The sequence below is a fragment of the Scyliorhinus torazame genome, chromosome 10, assembly GCF_047496885.1.
Source record: "Scyliorhinus torazame isolate Kashiwa2021f chromosome 10, sScyTor2.1, whole genome shotgun sequence".
NCBI lineage: Eukaryota > Metazoa > Chordata > Chondrichthyes > Carcharhiniformes > Scyliorhinidae > Scyliorhinus > Scyliorhinus torazame.
Genome location: NC_092716.1, coordinates 16,499,259 through 16,517,025, shown reverse-complemented (window position 1 = coordinate 16,517,025; position 17,767 = coordinate 16,499,259). Strand labels below are relative to the sequence as shown.

The 17,767-nt window shown below is 47.3% G+C and overlaps 1 protein-coding gene across 1 annotated transcript in view; it reads left to right on the top strand.

Annotated features, from left to right (window-relative positions):
• adamts18 (ADAM metallopeptidase with thrombospondin type 1 motif, 18) overlaps window positions 1-17,767 on the top strand; it is a 301,723-nt gene that overhangs the window by 93,340 nt on the left and 190,616 nt on the right. Inside the window, exons 4-7 of the mRNA XM_072517824.1 lie at window positions 4,367-4,631; window positions 8,560-8,759; window positions 16,441-16,524; window positions 17,565-17,724. Of these exons, the coding sequence (XP_072373925.1) occupies window positions 4,367-4,631; window positions 8,560-8,759; window positions 16,441-16,524; window positions 17,565-17,724 (709 nt within the window). The remainder of the gene's footprint in view (window positions 1-4,366; window positions 4,632-8,559; window positions 8,760-16,440; window positions 16,525-17,564; window positions 17,725-17,767) is intronic.

Below are 17,767 nucleotides of genomic sequence, written 5' to 3'. Positions count from 1 at the left end.
GTGGGTGTACTTACACCCCACTGACAGTACAAGACGGTTCAAGAGGACAACCTACCACCACCTTCTGAAGGGCAGGTAAAAATGGGCAATAAATACTGGTCGAGTCAACGATACTCACAAGGACAATCCAAATGACCAGCTTTTTCAAAAAAGGTCTGAGAAAGTTATGTAGTCACTGAGCGAGGCAGCTGGATAATGATTGCCCAGGAAAAATACGCCTGTATTTAAACTTAACACAAATAAGATATAAGCGTTGTGATGTGGCCAGGAATACATTCCTATATACCATTTCATTTTTTAATTAGACAGTCGCAAAATAAATAGTTGCTCAAGCAATCATTATAATTTGAAAGTGGAAAGTAACCTCCTATTTATTCTCTATCTTTTATCATCCTTTGTAGAACTTCTTGATCTTTCTGCCAGGACATTCAATTGACTTCCTACTTTGTCGTCTCCTGTGGCGCTTATAAGATAGTGACTGATAAGGAAAAACTGAATCTGTAAAATGACCTTAAGTCACCTTGCAATAGGAAGAGGTCAGGAAGAGGGTGAAAACTAGTAAAATGCAAATTTAGGAACAAATGTTGTCTCTTGCCCGAAATCGGGAAAGGCGGAGAATGGCTCCCGATGCCGAAATCACGGCAGGGGCCGGTTTGATGCTCCACCCCGTCCAAATCGGTGTGTTCGAGATGCGCGCCGCGCGCAGTTGCAATGCCCACTCGTGATGCTCCGCCCTCGATGGGCTGAGTTCCCGATGGCGCGGGACACGTGTGGTCTGAGCCGGCGTGCCAGCTGCAGACTGTGTCCAGCTCCACCACTCCCGGTCGGGATCCGTTCCGCTGGCCAGGGGGGTGTCTGTCATGGCTGGGGGAACTGGTGGTGGGGGGTGGCCGGGGGTGTGGGCATGGGGTGAGCTATATGGTCGCGGTCGGTGGGTTCGGTTTAGCAAACGGCTGGCGCCATGTTGTACGGCGTGACCGGTACAGGTCGTCTGACGTGCACATGTGCGGCCCGGGACCCGGCCATTCTCCGGTAAATTGCGGGTGTATCAGTCGGCGCCGGTGCTAGCAGAGTTAAGTCTGGTGGTGGCATAGTGGTATTGTCACTGGACTAGTAAACCAGAAACCCAGGGTAATGCTCTGGGATCCAGGTTCGAATCCTGCCACTGCAGGGGGTGAAATTTGAATTCAATAAAAATCTGGAATTAAAAGTCTAATGATGACCATGAAACCATTGTTGATAGTTGTAAAAACCCATCTGGTTCACTAGTGTCCTTTAGGGGAAGGAAATCTGCCATCCTTACCTGGTCTAACCGATATGTGCCTCCAAACCCGCAGCATGTGGTTGACTGTTAACTGCCCCTCAAGGGCATTTAGGGATGGGAAATAAATGCTGACCCAGCCTGCGACGCCCACATCCCATGTACAAATTAAAAAAAAGCCGGATCAAACGGCCACGCGGCATCTACCGGCCTCACCGAGGAGACCCCCAACCAGGCACCGTTCAGCACTGCTCTCCAACAACGGGGACCAGGCAGAATGGCACTTGGTGGGAGTGGGGTCTCCCAGGTAATCAGAGGCCCCTAGGTGGTCAACCTATGGGCAGGGTGGCACCCTGGCACAGCTGGTACCACCTGGAACCTTGGCACTGCCATCCTGGTGCCCTGGCAGTACTACCCTGACACCCTGGCAGTGGCACGCGGGTGCCAACCTGACACTGCCAGGGTGCCCAGGTGACACTGCCAGGCTTGCAGAAGCACTGCCAGAATGCCAGGCTGCCAGTGTCAAGGTGCCAGGCTGGCATTTTGCCCACGCTGGACATCGGTCCCGGGGATGGCCTGCTTGCATGAGGTGGGATGCAGGATGCTCGATGACATCCTTATAGGGACCTCCTTATAGAGTTGGGGTACTGGAAAGGTCCAGGGGTCAGGTTGGGGGGTCGTGAGATTGAGGCACCGTTACCATGGCAATAACACTGACCTTCCCACAAATGCCCCCATCCTGTGAATTAATATGTATTTCTCTTTAAACTGTGGAAATGTTTCTTGACCTTAGCTCACAGCAAACCATGTTCCCTAAGCAACCATCTGCTCACTGACCTACATTGGCTCCCAGCTAAGCACCATATGGGCAGCACGGTAGCATTGTGGATAGCACAATTGCTTCACAGCTCCAGGGTCCCAGGTTCGATTCCGGCTTGGGTCACTGTCTGTGCGGAGTCTGCACATCCTCCCCGTGTGTGCGTGGGTTTCCTCCGGGTGGTCCGGTTTCCTCCCACAGTCCAAAGATGTGCAGGTTAGGTGGATTGGCCATGATAAATTGCCCTTAGTGTCCAAAATTGCCCTTAGTGTTGGGTGGGGTTACTGAGTTACGGGGATAGGGTGGAGGTGATGACCTTGGGTAGGGTGCTCTTTCCAAGAGCCGGTGCAGACTCGATGGGCCGAATGGCCTACTTCTGCACTGTAAATTCTATGATAATCCTGACTTTCAGGTTCTCATTCCGGTTTTCAAATCCTCCCATGGCCTCTGCCCTCACTATCTCTGTCATCTCCTTCAAATCCACAATATAAGGGCAGCACGCTGGCGCAGTGGTAGCACTGCAGTCTCACGGCGCCGAGGACCCAGGTTCGATCCCGGCTCTGGGTCACTGTCCGTGTGGAGTTTGCACATTTTCCCCGTGTTTGCGTGGGTTTCGCCCCCACACCCCAAAGATGTGCAAGGTAGGTGGATTGGCCACACTAAATTGCCCCTTAATTGGAAAAAATGAATTGAGTACTCTAAATTTATATTTAAAAAAATCCACAATATATCTGTGTTCTGCTAATTCTGGCCTCTTGAGCATCCTTGATGCCGTGTCTTTAGTTGCCACTGGAATATTCTCCCTACACACATCCTCCTCTCTACCTCACTTCCCTCCTTTAGGACACACTTTAAACCTTACCTCTTTGACCACCCTTTTGACCCTCTTACCCAGTAGCTCCTTATATGGCTCAGTGTCATGTTTTTGTTTTATAATGCTCCGATGTTCTCATTGTTGTCCCACTCCCTTTGCCCGTCTGGCCTTCACTGATCAGTTATACACTTGGGCTGTTTTGTTTTAACTGCCTTGAGCACCAAGAATTTGTGGACTTTATCGTGACTTTATGCTGAGGCTGTTGACCAATGAGACTAAGGACCTACAGGAAGTCATAGAATCCCTAAGTGCAAAGGAGGCCATTCGGCCCATTGGGTCTGCACCGACCCTCTGAAAGAGCACCCTACCTGACTTACTCTCTCGCTTTATCCCCATAACCCCACCTAACCTGCACATCCCTGGACACTAGGGGGCAAATCTTTTACCATGGCCAATCCATCTAAGCGGCACATCCTTGGACTGTAGGAGTTTCGGTTTCGGAGCACCCGGAGGAAACCCACGCAGACATGGGGAGTGTCATAATATACACCAGTATATTATGGTGCAGACACACACACACACTGAGGGACATGCAGTGGGACCAATCAGCATACACAACACCGCAGCCAATCACCAGTGAGAGCACACGCACTATAAAGACAGGGGACAGGAGAGTTCCCGCTCATTCTAGTAGCAGCCAGCTCAGAGCACAGAGCTCACAGTATGCAACACAGACATTCACCATGTGCTGAGTGCATCACCTGGTTAGGACTAGGCAAGGGTCAACAGTTAAAGCTGGTATTGCATTCACCCACAGTTCAAGTATGTAATATAGTTGACCTTATAATAAAATAGAGTTGCACCACTTCCAGTGTTGGTGACCTGTTTGTGATCCACAACACCCAACACATCAGGGAGAAAGTGCAAACTCCACACAGACAGTGACCCGAGCTGGGAATCGAACCTGCTGTCAAGCATTAGTGCTGACCAGTGTATCACCGAGCCGCCCAACAGCATTCAACAGTCCCAAAATATTTATTTTTGCAGCATGGGATGTGGGCGTCGCTGGCCCTTCCCTAGCTGCCCTTGTGAACAGTTAAGAGTTAACCACATTGCTCCCATCATATGTAGTCCATATTGTGTAAGGATGGTAGATTTCCTTCCTTGAAGGACATTAGTGATAGGTTTTTTAAATAATCAGTGATAGTTTGATAGCCGCCATGACTGAGACTGGCTGTCAATTCAAGATCTTTTTAAAAATTAATCAGAATTTTATTAATTAATTGAATTTTAAATTTCACCAGCTGCCATGGGTATTAGCCTGGACCTCTGGATGACTAGGCTGGTGACATGGCCACAGTCCCCCCCCAAAATGTTACCGTATGGCTCTCAACATTTCTCAGGCTTAAGGCATCACCTGGCAGCCTTCCTGTGTTTTTAACACATGAAAAAAAAAATCCCATTTGTCTTCCAGTCAGGTTTAATCCGGAGCCAAGAAAATGAATACCTTATAACTCCATTACCTCATCACCTGGCACTAAGACACAACTACACCTCAGCTTCTGGCCATCGCCCTCACGCACTCTTCAAGCGATCGGTGGAACACAGAGTGCAACAGCGGCCAGTGAGTAACGGACACCATCACCGCCCCCATCGCCGCTCTCACCAGCAGCAACAACTAAAGCAACAGCATTACAAGAGAGACCAAAAGCAACACTACTGTGGGCGGCGAAAGAAATGTATGTAAGGAACCTTTTTTCTTCAGCACTTACTACCATCATTTAATCGACAAAAATAAAGCCATTCAGACATAACTCTTGTCCATGTGTAGACAATGAGGTCAGCACTGTTCCCGTACGAGCATGCGCTCTGTCCATAAAAAGGCTCAGATTTTGTCGAGGCTGGGAATTTCTCATTTGCCGCGTTAAGACTTCTTTCATTCACCCTTCAGCTCAAACATTCTCGCCCTGTAATTGGTTTTGAATGTGGGGTGATAACAGTGAGGGCGATGGGGCACCTGAGGCCTTTGGTAAAGGGCGGGACCAACGTCTGAGGTATCCCTTCCTCACCACCTGTTTCCGGATTTACACAATAATCGCACGCATTGTTAAACTATTGTTTTGATGGGAAACCCTGAGCCAATTCCTTCCTATGAACTCTCCTAATGACAGAGCAGAAATGATTTGACCTCTTGTTGGTACTGGACAGTGCTGACTGATTGCTGCCTCGCAAGATGTTACTGGTGTAACACCCCATCTTTTTAAACTTAGAACATTTCTTTGGCATATACTGATTTTTTTTCTTCTGCATCAAGGTTGACCAATGTGGCCATGCCCCATTTTCACTGCCCTTTCCCCGAGCCTTTCTTAAAACCTTTCCCAAATATTTGTCCACCTCCCTTTCAAAAGCTAACTATGGACTCTGCTTTCCCATTGCTTCTGGTAGGATATTCCATTGTCCTAACAGCGCTCTTTGGCCTAAGCATTCAGGCTCAAAATGGATGCCTAAACATCTAAAATGGTGGGATCGGGAGCATGTGCGTTTTTATTGGTCAGATGGGATGTGTCACCGTCCCTGTAACCAGCTGCAGGGAGAAGTGTTGAGTTGGGGAGACAGTGCGGGCAGCGGTATTTCACAATGCGTGTGCCAATGAGAGAACCACATCTGTTGCCTTTGGCTGCGATGCATTTAGGTGCCTGTAGACAATCAGCAAAGAGAATACTTCATTTTTAACAGCCATCGAGTTAGGGGTCTGTGCTTTTAGTGGTAATCCTGCTCTTTGAGCCTGTTGAATCCCTTTCTCAGTGCGTCATTGATTCGACCCACACCCCAACCACCCACAAAACTTTGTGTGGCCCTGATAGAGAATCATAGAATCCCTGCAGTGTAGAAGGAGGCCATTTGGCCCATCTAGCCTGCACCGACCCTCCCAAAGAGCACTCTACCCATGTCCACTCCCCTGTCCAACCAGTCCTATCCCCGTAACCCCATAACCTTATCTGCACATCCCTGGACTCAAAGGGGAAATTTAGAGTGGCCAATCCACTTAACCTGCACATCTTTGGACTGCGGGAGGACACAGGAGCATCCGGAGGAAACCCACGCAGACACGGGGAGAACACACAAACTCCGCACAGGCAGTGACCCAAGGCCGGAATTGAACCCGGATCCCTGGCGCTGTGAGGCAGCAGTGCTAACTCTGATCTCGATTTTCCTGGTTCTGTTTTGTGGGTTATATTGTCTTTTAGAAAGGCCAATGGGGGTGAAAGTAGAATTTTGGGGATTGAGCCGGCCGTGTGGAATCAGGTAGGATATTGCTCTCTGATGTCCCTGTGCACTTTAAACACACCGTTCATTTTGCTGGTAAATTTGTTTCTTGATCTCCACATGTTGCTCCTGGGGCTTGATTGTCGTTCCAAGAAATTTATTCCCATAAGTGTTTCCTCAGGCATTTCTTTCTGATGATGACTTATTATAGCGAGGCTGAGGTAACTCGGGAAAACCTGTCACTCGGAGACAAGTATTTAACACTGTCTAAACATCACTAGTGGTTAGCACAGTCAGCAAATACTATAATCTCTCTCCTTCTTGGAAAATAAAATGTTTCTTCCCTGACTCTGCTGTGTACTTCAATTCTTGCTGAAGGCTAGACCCGCAGATCATCCCCGAACAGGCGCCGTAATGTGGCGACTAGGGGCTTTTCACAGTAACTTCATTTGAAGCCTACTTGTGACAATAAGCGATTTTCATTTCATTTCATTTCAGATGCCAGCAGCTCTCTCCTACCTCTACTGAGTTAGTTTTCATGTGTGATTGGCAGCTGATTTTTGCCTCTCTATTTCTAACATGCTCCAACTCCATAGGCCATCCCACTTGTCCCTCACCTCTGTACCCTGTGCTCCTCTATATCTGGTATTGTGTGTATTCCACCCATTGCCCTACTCCAATCCAACCGCCATCTCCATTTCCACCATGTCTGATGGCCATGCATTCAACTGCCTAGCCTTCGCCCTCTTGAAATTCCCTCTCGAAACCTTTCCACCTCCCCCTGCCTTTTCAAGACCCCTGTGAGCCCACCTCTCCTGATCATCTTTCCATAAAATCTCAACACCTGTGTTTTAAAAAAGATTTAGTGTACCCAATTCATTTTTTGTTTCCAATTAAGGGGCAATTTAGCGTGGCCAATCCACCTCCCCTGCACATCTTCGGGTTGTGGGGGTGAAACCCACGCAAACACGGGGAGAACGTGCAGTGGCCCAGAGCCGGGATCGAACCTGGGACCTCGGCGCCGTGAGGCAGCAGGGCTAACCCACTGCGCCACCATGCTGCCTACACCTGTGTTTTGATTACACTTCTGTGAAACACTTTGAGATATTTTTAAACACATCGGTGAGAGATAGATGCAAACATTGTTTGCAAGTTTATCCATGCCTGATGGGCACTCATAGCCCATGTCATGGCTGTGGCAATGTTAGGGGAGATTGTGTCTGGGTAGCAGCCTAGATTGACCTATTTCTTTTCCCCACTCTCTTTGACACTGAGTTCAGTTGTACATTCCATCATGGCCCCAGGTGAGATTGGCTAACGCAACACAAGCCAGACACAAGAGCTGCGAGCTGAGGTTTCTGGTCCCGACTGAGTTAGCATCCGGCAACATGATTCCAATCAACACTTGGCCATGTTGAGCTGTTCACTGCTGCACTTTATGACTCCCTCGTGGGCTTGAAGACTAGAGGTTGGTGGGGAAGATAGATAAACGTCTGTTCATTTTCATTTTTGCTGCCCATATCTTAACATGCGGAGAGTGTCAATCACCCAACACCCCTGAGCTCGCTGGACTACACTGGTTCCCCATCAGACAGTATCTCAAATTTTAAAATCCTCATCCTTGTTTCCCAATCTCTTCGTGACCTCCTCTCCCTGGCTATCTGTGCGGAGTCTGCACGTTCTCCCCGTGTCTGTGTGGGTTTCCTCCGGGTGCTCCGGTTTCCTCCCACAGTCCAAAGACGTGCAGGTTAAGTGGATTGGCCATGATAAATTGCCTTTAGTGTCCAAAAAGGTTAGGAGGGGTTATTGGGTTACGGGGACAGGGTGGAAGTGAGGGCTTAAGTGGATCGGTGCAGACTTGATGGGCCAAATGGCCTCCTTCTGCACTGTGTGTTCTATGTTCTATCTCTTAAGTGTCCTCCAGCCCTACAAGCCTAAGATCTCTGCAGTACTCCAATTGTGGCTTCTTGAACACTCCTGATTTTAATCATTCCACCATTTTCTTCCTAAACCTTTTTTCCTCCCTCTTTCTCGTTCTTTAATGTGCTCCTGCAAGGTAGACTTATTGGCCAAGCTTTTCGCCATCATGTCCTGCACCTGTCTTCCAGAGCTCACTGTCAACAATGTTTTTATTGATATGTGCTTTGGGTTGCTTTGCTACATTTAAAAGCACAATATAGATTTAAGTTGTTGGGGGTGACTGTTTCAGTTTCTAATTCAAGGGCAGAGATTAAAATTATTTTTATTCTCCTAACTACAGATTGAAGGATGACTCGAAATGTTGTTTTGTTGTCCTTGTTAGTAACGTTAGAATTTTCTCTTTTTAAAAAAATGCACTTTCGGCTTCTCTCCAGAACTGTATGTTCTCTGCTTCCTTCCCTCCCCGCATCCCTGCCTCAGACATGCCTCAACCTCCGCCGGAGGACATCCACATCTTGTCCAATGAGTACGGCCCCAGGAGCAGATTGAAACGTTCAGTCCTGGAGTCCCGGAAAAGCAGGGGACTGACTGTCGAAACCCTGGTGGTGGCAGACAAGAAGATGCTGGAGAAACACGGCAAGGAGAACATCACCACCTACATCCTCACCATTATGAACATGGTAAGCTAGTGAGAAGGGCTACACGTCAGTGGGACCACAGTAGCCATTTCCTGTGTGACTTTATTCTTTCAGAGTCAGAAATGAATGTACAATCTTCTACAAGAAGGTAATGGCCCACAATCACACCAACGTTTTTCTCAAGGGACTCTGTAGCACGCTATCTTTTTAGAGTATTAATGGGGTGCAGTTCCTCGGCTCCTGGTTTTGAGTGAGCGGTACTGACCAATTCCTGACTTGAGGTCAGACATTTGGTCACCAAAAGCAATTGGGGGAAAACTATTGAGCCAGTCATTCAATTGAGCAGTTCTATTTTTGGAGAGACCCGTTCGCTGCACCCTGCGTTCACGGAGAATGGGAAGGGAGGAGCAATCACTTCTGATTCAAAGCAATGCACACACAGTGTATGGGACTCTACTGAGCTTCGATTGCATATACAGGTTAGGTGGATTGGCCATGATAAATTGCCCTTCGTAACCAAAATGTTTAGGAGGGGTTATTGGGCTACAGGGATTGGATGGAAGTGGGGGCTTAAGTGGGTCGGTGCAAGCTCGATGGACCGAATGGCCTCCTTCTGCACTGTATGTTCTATGTACAGAGGAGCAGGTGGGTGAGACACAATGCAGATACGCCTGGTGTGGAGCTTGGCATGACTTAAAAGGCCCATTGAAGGCGTGAGGTGTTTCACATAGGGACATAGGAAATAAGAGCAAAAATAGGCCATTCGACTCCTCGAGCCTGAGATGGGTCGAACCCAATTGAGTGCTCTGTCAACCACAATAGGGGGAAACCTGAGGTAAGGAAAATTACATGTCAGAACCGCCATTTTCAAAGGTGGCGTCAACGGAACAGACATGACGGAGGTGAAGAAATGTGGATAATGGAATGGAGCCTCAGAGGAAGCAAAGTGGGAGACGTTGTAGTCGAGGTTGCTGTGGGAGTCAGTGGACTAGCAAGGGATCCATGCGGTTGGTCTTTTATGCTGCTAAGACAATGGTCTCTCTGTGGAGTCGCGAGGGTGGTGGAGACAAGCGGAACAGTGTCCACCTGAGACTCCTTGCACATGACGTTCATCCCCCTGGTCAAAGAGCAATGTTTCCATGAATGGGAGGAATACCCATCCCTGGTCTTGCAGGATGTCCTTTACCTGGAAGAGGTGGGTTGGGGGCGTCATGTCGAGATGAAGCCCAGGCGGCTGCTGATTTTGAGATGGAGGGAAGCCTGTATAGGACATGCTCACTTCATGTATTATTTCAATCTGTTCACTCATCCTTTGAGGCATCGATAAAGCAGGCGGCAGGAACTCTGCCTTGGTAATGGCTCACACCCATTGCTGTTTGGCACAGGGCAAGTGGAAGCAAGGGCCAGAGCAGAAAGGTGTAGAAGGTCAAGAGCCCGGTGAACATGAAACAACACAATGGTGAGCATTGGACCCACCATGGTTGTATCACGGATCTAGGATGAGCCATTTGTCATTTCCGCTAACTCCAGCATGATGCCACCACAGAACACATCTTTCCCTTTGCCCCCCCAATCACTTTCCACAAGGGCCACTCCCCCTGTGACGCCTTTCTCAACTCCTTCATCACCTTTAACTCCTCACCCCCTTTCCACATCACTTTCCTGTGCAATCGCACAAAGTACCCTTGTATCTTCTGGGATGTGGTTGCTCACATTTACCAGCTTCACCAACACAAGCTGCAGGCACAAGTACTCTGCAGGAAGAGGTGGAGCTCTGGTTTGCGATGAGTAAATGTCTGACCGGATGCTATTTAAATATCGCGCCAGAGACCTTGACTCCAGTAAGTGAAAGCAGGACAATTTCCTTCCTTCGAGTGCAGACTCGATGGGCTGAATGGCCTCCTTCAGCACTGTAGGAATTCTATGGTTCTACATGAATGAAGGCAAGTGCACGGAGTTGAGATGCACAAATCCAACACGGTGGTTAGCACTGTTGCCTCACAGCCCCAGGGACCCGGGTTCAATTGCAATCTTGGGTGCCTGTCTGTGTGGTGTTTGCACTTTCTCCCCGTGCCTGCGAGGGGTTCCTCCGGGTGCTCCGGTTTCCTCCCACAGTCCAAAGATGTGTATGTTAGGTGGATAGGCCATGCTAAAATTGCCCCTCAGTGTCCAAAAAGTCAGATGGAGTACAGAGATAGGGCGGGGGACTGAGCCCAGCTAGTGTGCTCTGCCAGAGGGTCGGTACAGATTCGATAGGCCCAGTGGCCTCCTTCTGCACTGTAGGGATTCTATGTTTCTATGATTGAATGGTGGGATAGGTTTGGGGGCTGAATGACCTCCTCCAGTTCCTAGAACATCACCGGAGAGGTCTGGAGGCAAGGCAATCCTGCATCATTGCCACTCGGTGAGGAAATCCATTTTTCTGGGTCAAATATTGGGCCAAATATAATGAAAATTATTATATATTCTTCACAGAGACATGTGGGGAAATTACTTGAGCAAACACTCCTGCCCTTTAAATTATAAAATTTACATGTGTCAAAATATTTCCCCCCCCCCGGGGTTCATACTATAAGCAGAATACTACTGCTGACAACGTCTTTGTGTGATTTATTTAACCACCGGGGGAAAGCCCATAATTGCTCCATTGGATCTTCCCCAGGCATGAAGCAGATGTGTTATTTTTTATATGAAATACATTTTTACGTTTCTTTTGAAATGGTTTCATATTTGCACCATGAAATCCTTTGTTATTAAATCTCTTTCTCCCCGCCTCGGGGCTTCCTTTCTGATATTCCTCGCCTCCCTCCCTTGTACTGGCTTAAAAACTCTCCACCTTTCTGTCGTTCTGCTGGAAGGTCACTTTACCCGACACGTTAACCCTGTTTCTCTCTCCTCAGGTGCTGCCTGGCCTGCTGGGTTCCGGCATTTTAAAAAAAAATTCAGATTTACAGCATGTGAAGCTGAAATCTGAATTCTGCCTTTGTGTTCTGCCGTTTCTCTTTTCCCCCCTCCCCGCTTCCCTGTTTTAGCTCAGAATTGAACGTTGTTGCAAATGTATCAGGAAGAACAGAACAGCTGGAGCCTCTGTTCTGCCGAAAGAGGAAGGCCAAAAGGCAACCTGAAAGAGATCTTTAAAATTATGAAAGGGTTTGCTTGGGTAGACGTAGAGGAGCAAGGGGACTTAAACACAAGGTATTTCTGTAATAAATCCAGTGAATTCAGGGAACGCTGCTTTGCTCCAAGAATGCTGGGAATGTGGAACTTGCTACCACATGAGCGGTTGAAGTGAATAATGCGACACATTTAAGGGAAAGTCAGATAATTCCATGAGGTGGAAAAGGAATAGAAAGGAATGCCATTAGTGTTGTGCATTCGTGGTATTTCTCATGTTTTCTCAATAGCAGCCCTGCAGTGGAACGGGGTCACTTTAAGAGACCAATCACGTGGCATCATCGGCCATTTGCGCAGGCAGTTTAAAAAAAAGACTTGTGCATGGGATGTGGTCGTCGCTGGTTGGGCCAGCATTGTCCTGAGGGCAATTAAGAGTCAACCACATTGCTGTAAACTTGGAGTCACTTGTAGGTCAGACCAGGTTAGGACAGCAGTTTCCTCCCCAACAGGACATTAGTGAACCAGATTTTTGTTTTTACAGCAATCAGCAATGGTTTCATGGTCATCATTAGACTTTAAATTCCAGATTTTTATTGAATTCAAATTTCACCACCTGCCGTGGTGGGATTCGAACACGGGTCTCCGGAGCATTACCCTGAGTCTCTGATTATTAGTCCAATCCCAATGCAACTACGCCACTTCCTCCCCCGTGTAGCCTGTCGTGTTAGCATCTTCTGATAAAGTTCTTAGTTTGTTTGAACCTCTGAGGCCTGCAGACATAATTTTAAAACCACCAGATAAAAACTGGCGACGAGGTCGGCGAACAGCATTTGTAGCACCCCCCCCCCACAAATAAAAAGGTTGAATAGGTGTTTGTCAGCACCCAAAAAGAAAAATAAATAATTAAAATTGCCACCGCACAAAAGTTGTCGACAGAGGCCAAACAACGGTTGGAGCCACTGGAGTAACCGAAAAACCATCAAGGGAATCCAAAGAAAATATCTTTGGAAAGATGCTTGCCATGTGCTCTGCCTGAATCGACCTGTATCAGTATCGTGAGTAGCGAGTACCCTGCAACAACAAATGTAGAGCTGGGATGTTGTAAATCACAAAAGGAAAACAGGCTGAGCTCAGATTTGCCTTGTTTTAGGGATAACGGAAACAAAGTGGTACTTACAATTTGCGGCACATCGTGCACACATAGGGTGGGGGGGGGGGGGCACATCTGACGTCCTTAGGAGTCTGATACAGCCAGAAAAACCAGGAAGGAAAACCTACGATGAAGTAGTGTTAATATTGCAGGGCCACTATTCACCAAATACCTTAGTCATCGCAGCAAGGTTTAGGTTTCATAAGTTCAACCAAGAAGAAGATGAATCGATCGCACAGTCTGTGGTGACCCTGAAAAGACTGGATGAACATTGCAAAATCGTAAATGTGTTGAATGATACCATCAGAGATAGATCAGTCTGCGGTTTAAGGAGTGAAGCAATTCAAAAGTGGTTGTTAACCAAAAGCCACCTGACCTTAAAGAAAGCTTTGGAGGTTGCTGTATCCATGGAATTAGCAGCCAAAGAAGCACTTCAGTTGAGCTTGACCACAATAATTGGGAAGATGTTGGCGGAAACTGGAACACAGACACAGACTCCCACTTGCCATAAGTTATTGGCTATTGCTGGTGAAACAAACTGCTACCAGATCACTGGATGGTCAGCCTATGAAGTTGGAGCTGGACTCTCGGGCAGCCGTTTCATTGGTACCAGCAACTGTTTAATCAAGAAAAGCTCTGACATGCTCTGCAAGCCCTGAAGATAGTGTTAAAAACCTATAGAATCCCTATAGCGCAGAAGGTGGCCATTCAAGTCTGGCATTGATCCTCTCACAGAGTTCTCTAACTAGGCCCACTCCCTCACCCTATCCCCCTAACCCCACTTAATCTGCATATCTTTGGACACTAAGGGGCAATTTTAGCATGTCCAATCCACCTAACCTGCACATCTTGGACTGTGGGTGGAAACCGGAGCACCCGGTGGAAACCCATACAGTCACCGGGAGAACGTGTAAACTCCACACAGCCAGTCAGCCAAGGCCGGAATTGAACCTGGGTCCCTGGTGCTGTGAGGCAGCAGTGCTAACCACCATGCCACCCTCTGGGGAAATGGTTCCATTGAGGGGCCATATTGATGTTACAGTCCAATTAGATGGACAGGCAGCAGATTTTTGCTTGCACATAGTCAAAGGGAATTATCCAGCACTAATGGGAAGAACTTGGCTGGAAACTATCAGATTAAATTGGGCCAAGTTAAATCTCATGACAGATTCTGAATCAGACCTACTCAAAATCTTGAAGAAACATGTCATTGTCTTCAACGGTGAGCTGGGAAGCATGAAGGATATCTCGGTAAAGCTGAAGGTCAAGGAAGAAAGTAAGGTGAGATGTTTAAAGGCTAGGTCAGTGCCACATGCAATCAGACCCAAGATAGAGGCAGAATTAAAATGGCTAGTCAAAACGGGAGTCCTAGAACCTGTTCACGTGAGTGATTGGGCCATGGCAATTGTGCCCGTGATGAGCAAGACAGACCTGTATGCATTTGTGGTGATATTTAAGTTAAGAGTGATCCTGTGCTGTGTGCAGAGCAGTACCTTCTGCTTTTAATTGATGACATACCGGCCGGAGTCCAACATGACCTTAGTTAAGCAGATCTTAAAATGAACGTGGATCTAGATTCACAACTGTTCTTGACAATTGTCACACACAAAGGGTTGTTTCAATATAAAAGATGACCACTGGCATCACTTCCACGCCAGCGTTCATCCAACGAGCTATTACCACATTTTAAGTGGATTAGACAGAGTCCAGTACTACTTAGGTGACATATTAGTTCCTGAAAGAATGAGGAAGAACATCTCCGCAATCTAAGTGCCACACTCCAGAGATTGGAAGATTGTGAATTAAGAGCCCAAAAAGACTCATGTCAATTTTCCGACAACGACAGAGAGAACGACGGCCTCCGAAGTGTCTGATGTATTGACTGATGTTGTTGATTGATTGTTAATGTTGTACGATTTATTGTGTCAGCAACCTTTGATTGAAAGGGGAGGCAAGTGTTGTGTTCTTGGTATTTCTAGTGTTTCCTCACTAGCAACCTTGTGGTAGGACCGGAGTACTTTCAGAGACCGATCACATGATGTAATTGGATGACATCATCACCGATTTGCACGGTCAAACGGGTGGTGTAACATAACAACCTGTAACGCTAACACCTTCTAATGAAGCTCTTCATTTGTTTGAACCTCTGAGGCCTGCAGACTTAATTTTACAGCCACCACAGATAGGGTTACACGAAGATTTGGATTGGATTGGATTGGTTTATTGTCATGTGTACTGAGGTACAGTGAACAGTATTGTTCTGCGTGCACCTCAAACAGATCATCCCGTACATGAAAAGAAAATACATAATAGGGTGAACATAAAATACACTAAGTAAATTCATAGACACAGGCATCGGGTGAAGCATACAGGAGTGTAGTACTACTCAGTAGAGAAGATGTGTGAAGAGATCAGATCAGTCCATAAGCCCATCAGTCCATGAGAGGGTTGTTTAGGACTCTGGTAACAGCGGGTGATGTAAAATACGAACAAGAGGTCAGACTTCTTTGATTTGTTTACGGGATGTGGGTGACACTGGCAAAGAGCAGCATTTGTTGGTCATCCCTAATTGTCCTGGAAAAAGTAGTGGTGAGCTGCCTTCTTGATCCGCTGCAGTCTATCTGTTAGGTAGAGAGTTCCAGGAGTTTGATCCAACGATGATTATATTTGCAAGTTAGATTAGTGTGTGGCTTACAGATGCTGTTCCCAAGTGCCCGTTCTCCTAGACGGTAGAGGTGGTGCATTTGGAAGATTCTGTCGACGGAACCTTGGTGAATTGGTGCAGTGCATCGTGGAGATGGTGCATTCAGCAGCCACTGTTCCTGTGATGTGGCAGGTTAATGCTTAGGGTGGTGGATGGGCGCCAATCAATGGGCTATCTTTGATGGTGTTGAGCTTCTTGAATGTTATTGGAACGGTACTCATCCAGGTAATTGGAGAGTATTCCGTCACATTCCTGTCTTGCTCCTTGTGGATAGGCTTTGGGGAGCCAGGAGACAGGTTGTTCGCTGTAGAATATCAAGCTTCTTACTTTCTCTCGTACCCATGATATTTATGTGGCGTAGTCAGTTAAGTTTCTAGTCAATTGTGATGCCGAGGGTGTTGATGACGGGGGGGTTTGGTGATCACAATCCCATTGAGTATCAAGAGGAGGTAGTTAGATTCCGTATTTTTGGAGCTGGAAATATGCAACACGATGATGACTTGCCTCTTATCAGCCCAAGCTTGCATGTTGCCCATGTCTTGTTGTATGCAGGCAAGCAGCTGAAAATGGTTGGGCCAGGACACTATCCTGAAGAACTCTTACAGTGAAGTCCTGGGGCTGAGATGATTGGCCTCAAATAGTCATAAGCATCTCTGTTTATGTTTTCCCCACTGATTCCCAGGTTGAATGGTTGTTTGCTATGCTATAATGTCTCTGGAATTCTACGCAGTGATGCGCTGACTTTTTTCCAACAGGTTTCCAGCCTTTTCAAAGATGGCACCATCGGAAGTGACATAAAGATTGCGGTTGTGAGCCTGTTACTTCTGGAGCAGGATCCAGTAGGTTGTTTTCATGCTCTTACCTTCTGATCTATAGTTGAAGATACACAGTTGAACCAAACCCTAACCATAGTGTTTTGAGATAATCACTAACTCTATAGAGGAGAGTATTAGTCCCAGCTCAGGAGAGGGAAGGTCAAGCAGCAATCAGAAAGTGGTGCGTTTGTGACAAAAAAAACCTTGCACTTCTGCAGCACCTTTCATGATCTTAGGATCTCCGAAAGTGCTTCACAGCCGTTGAAGTATTTTTGAAATCCAGTTACTTCATTAGTAATGTTGGCTGAAGTATTGTCCATAACACTGAGAGGACCTCCCTGCTGCTCATCTTCAAATAGTGTCAGGGGCCTTTAACATTCAACTGAAGAGGGCAGTTTACCATCCTATCCACTGGATAACATCTTTTCCAGTGCAGGTTACATGCTCTACTATTAGACTTGAACTCATGGCCGTCTCACTCCGATGCAAGCCTGCTCCTCACAGAGTCACCCGTGGCACTGGAACAGAATGCCCGTAGAGGCAGTTGGTTTTAGACAACTCCGATGGGGGAGTGCCTGAATATTTGATAGATATTGAGGCTTATGAGAGGTGAAGAATGGTATTGGGCAAGCTTAGTGTACCCTCGTAAGTTGTTTGCAGTCTTCCATTTCCTCGTGCATGTGTTGCATGCCTGTAGATGGAGAGAGGACGTCCGTTGCGCTTCCGTTGTAGTTAGTCAGAAGAGATGGGTCTGTGCACGTGTGTGTGTGATTAATTCAATTACAAAGTCCTCTCTTGGGTCAGGTATGTTCCCGACACTCACCTTGTGGGCTCACACGTGAAGATTGGCCATTTGTGTGACGTGTCTGGCAGCCTCCAGGAGACGAAGGAGCTAACTGGACAAAGCTGTCAAAATATGTGTGGCGCGCAGTTGCGTTCAGCTGATTGCACCTAAAATTGCCTTTAGTGTAGACTGTAACTGTAACAACAATTAACGCTTGTCGCAGTCACAGAACTAATTGTGAATTTTTTTAAAATGAGCTTGTGTTGGTTTCTTCTTCCAGCCTGGGTTGGTGATCAACCACCATGCAGATCAATCGTTGAACAGTTTCTGCCAGTGGCAGTCTGGGCTCTTGGAAAAGCACGGCAAGCGGCACGATCACGCTGTTTTACTGACCGGATTGGACATCTGCTCCTGGAAAAATGAACCCTGTGATACATTGGGTAAGCAACGCGTGCTTGCAGGGCACCCCACAGGCGACTTTCT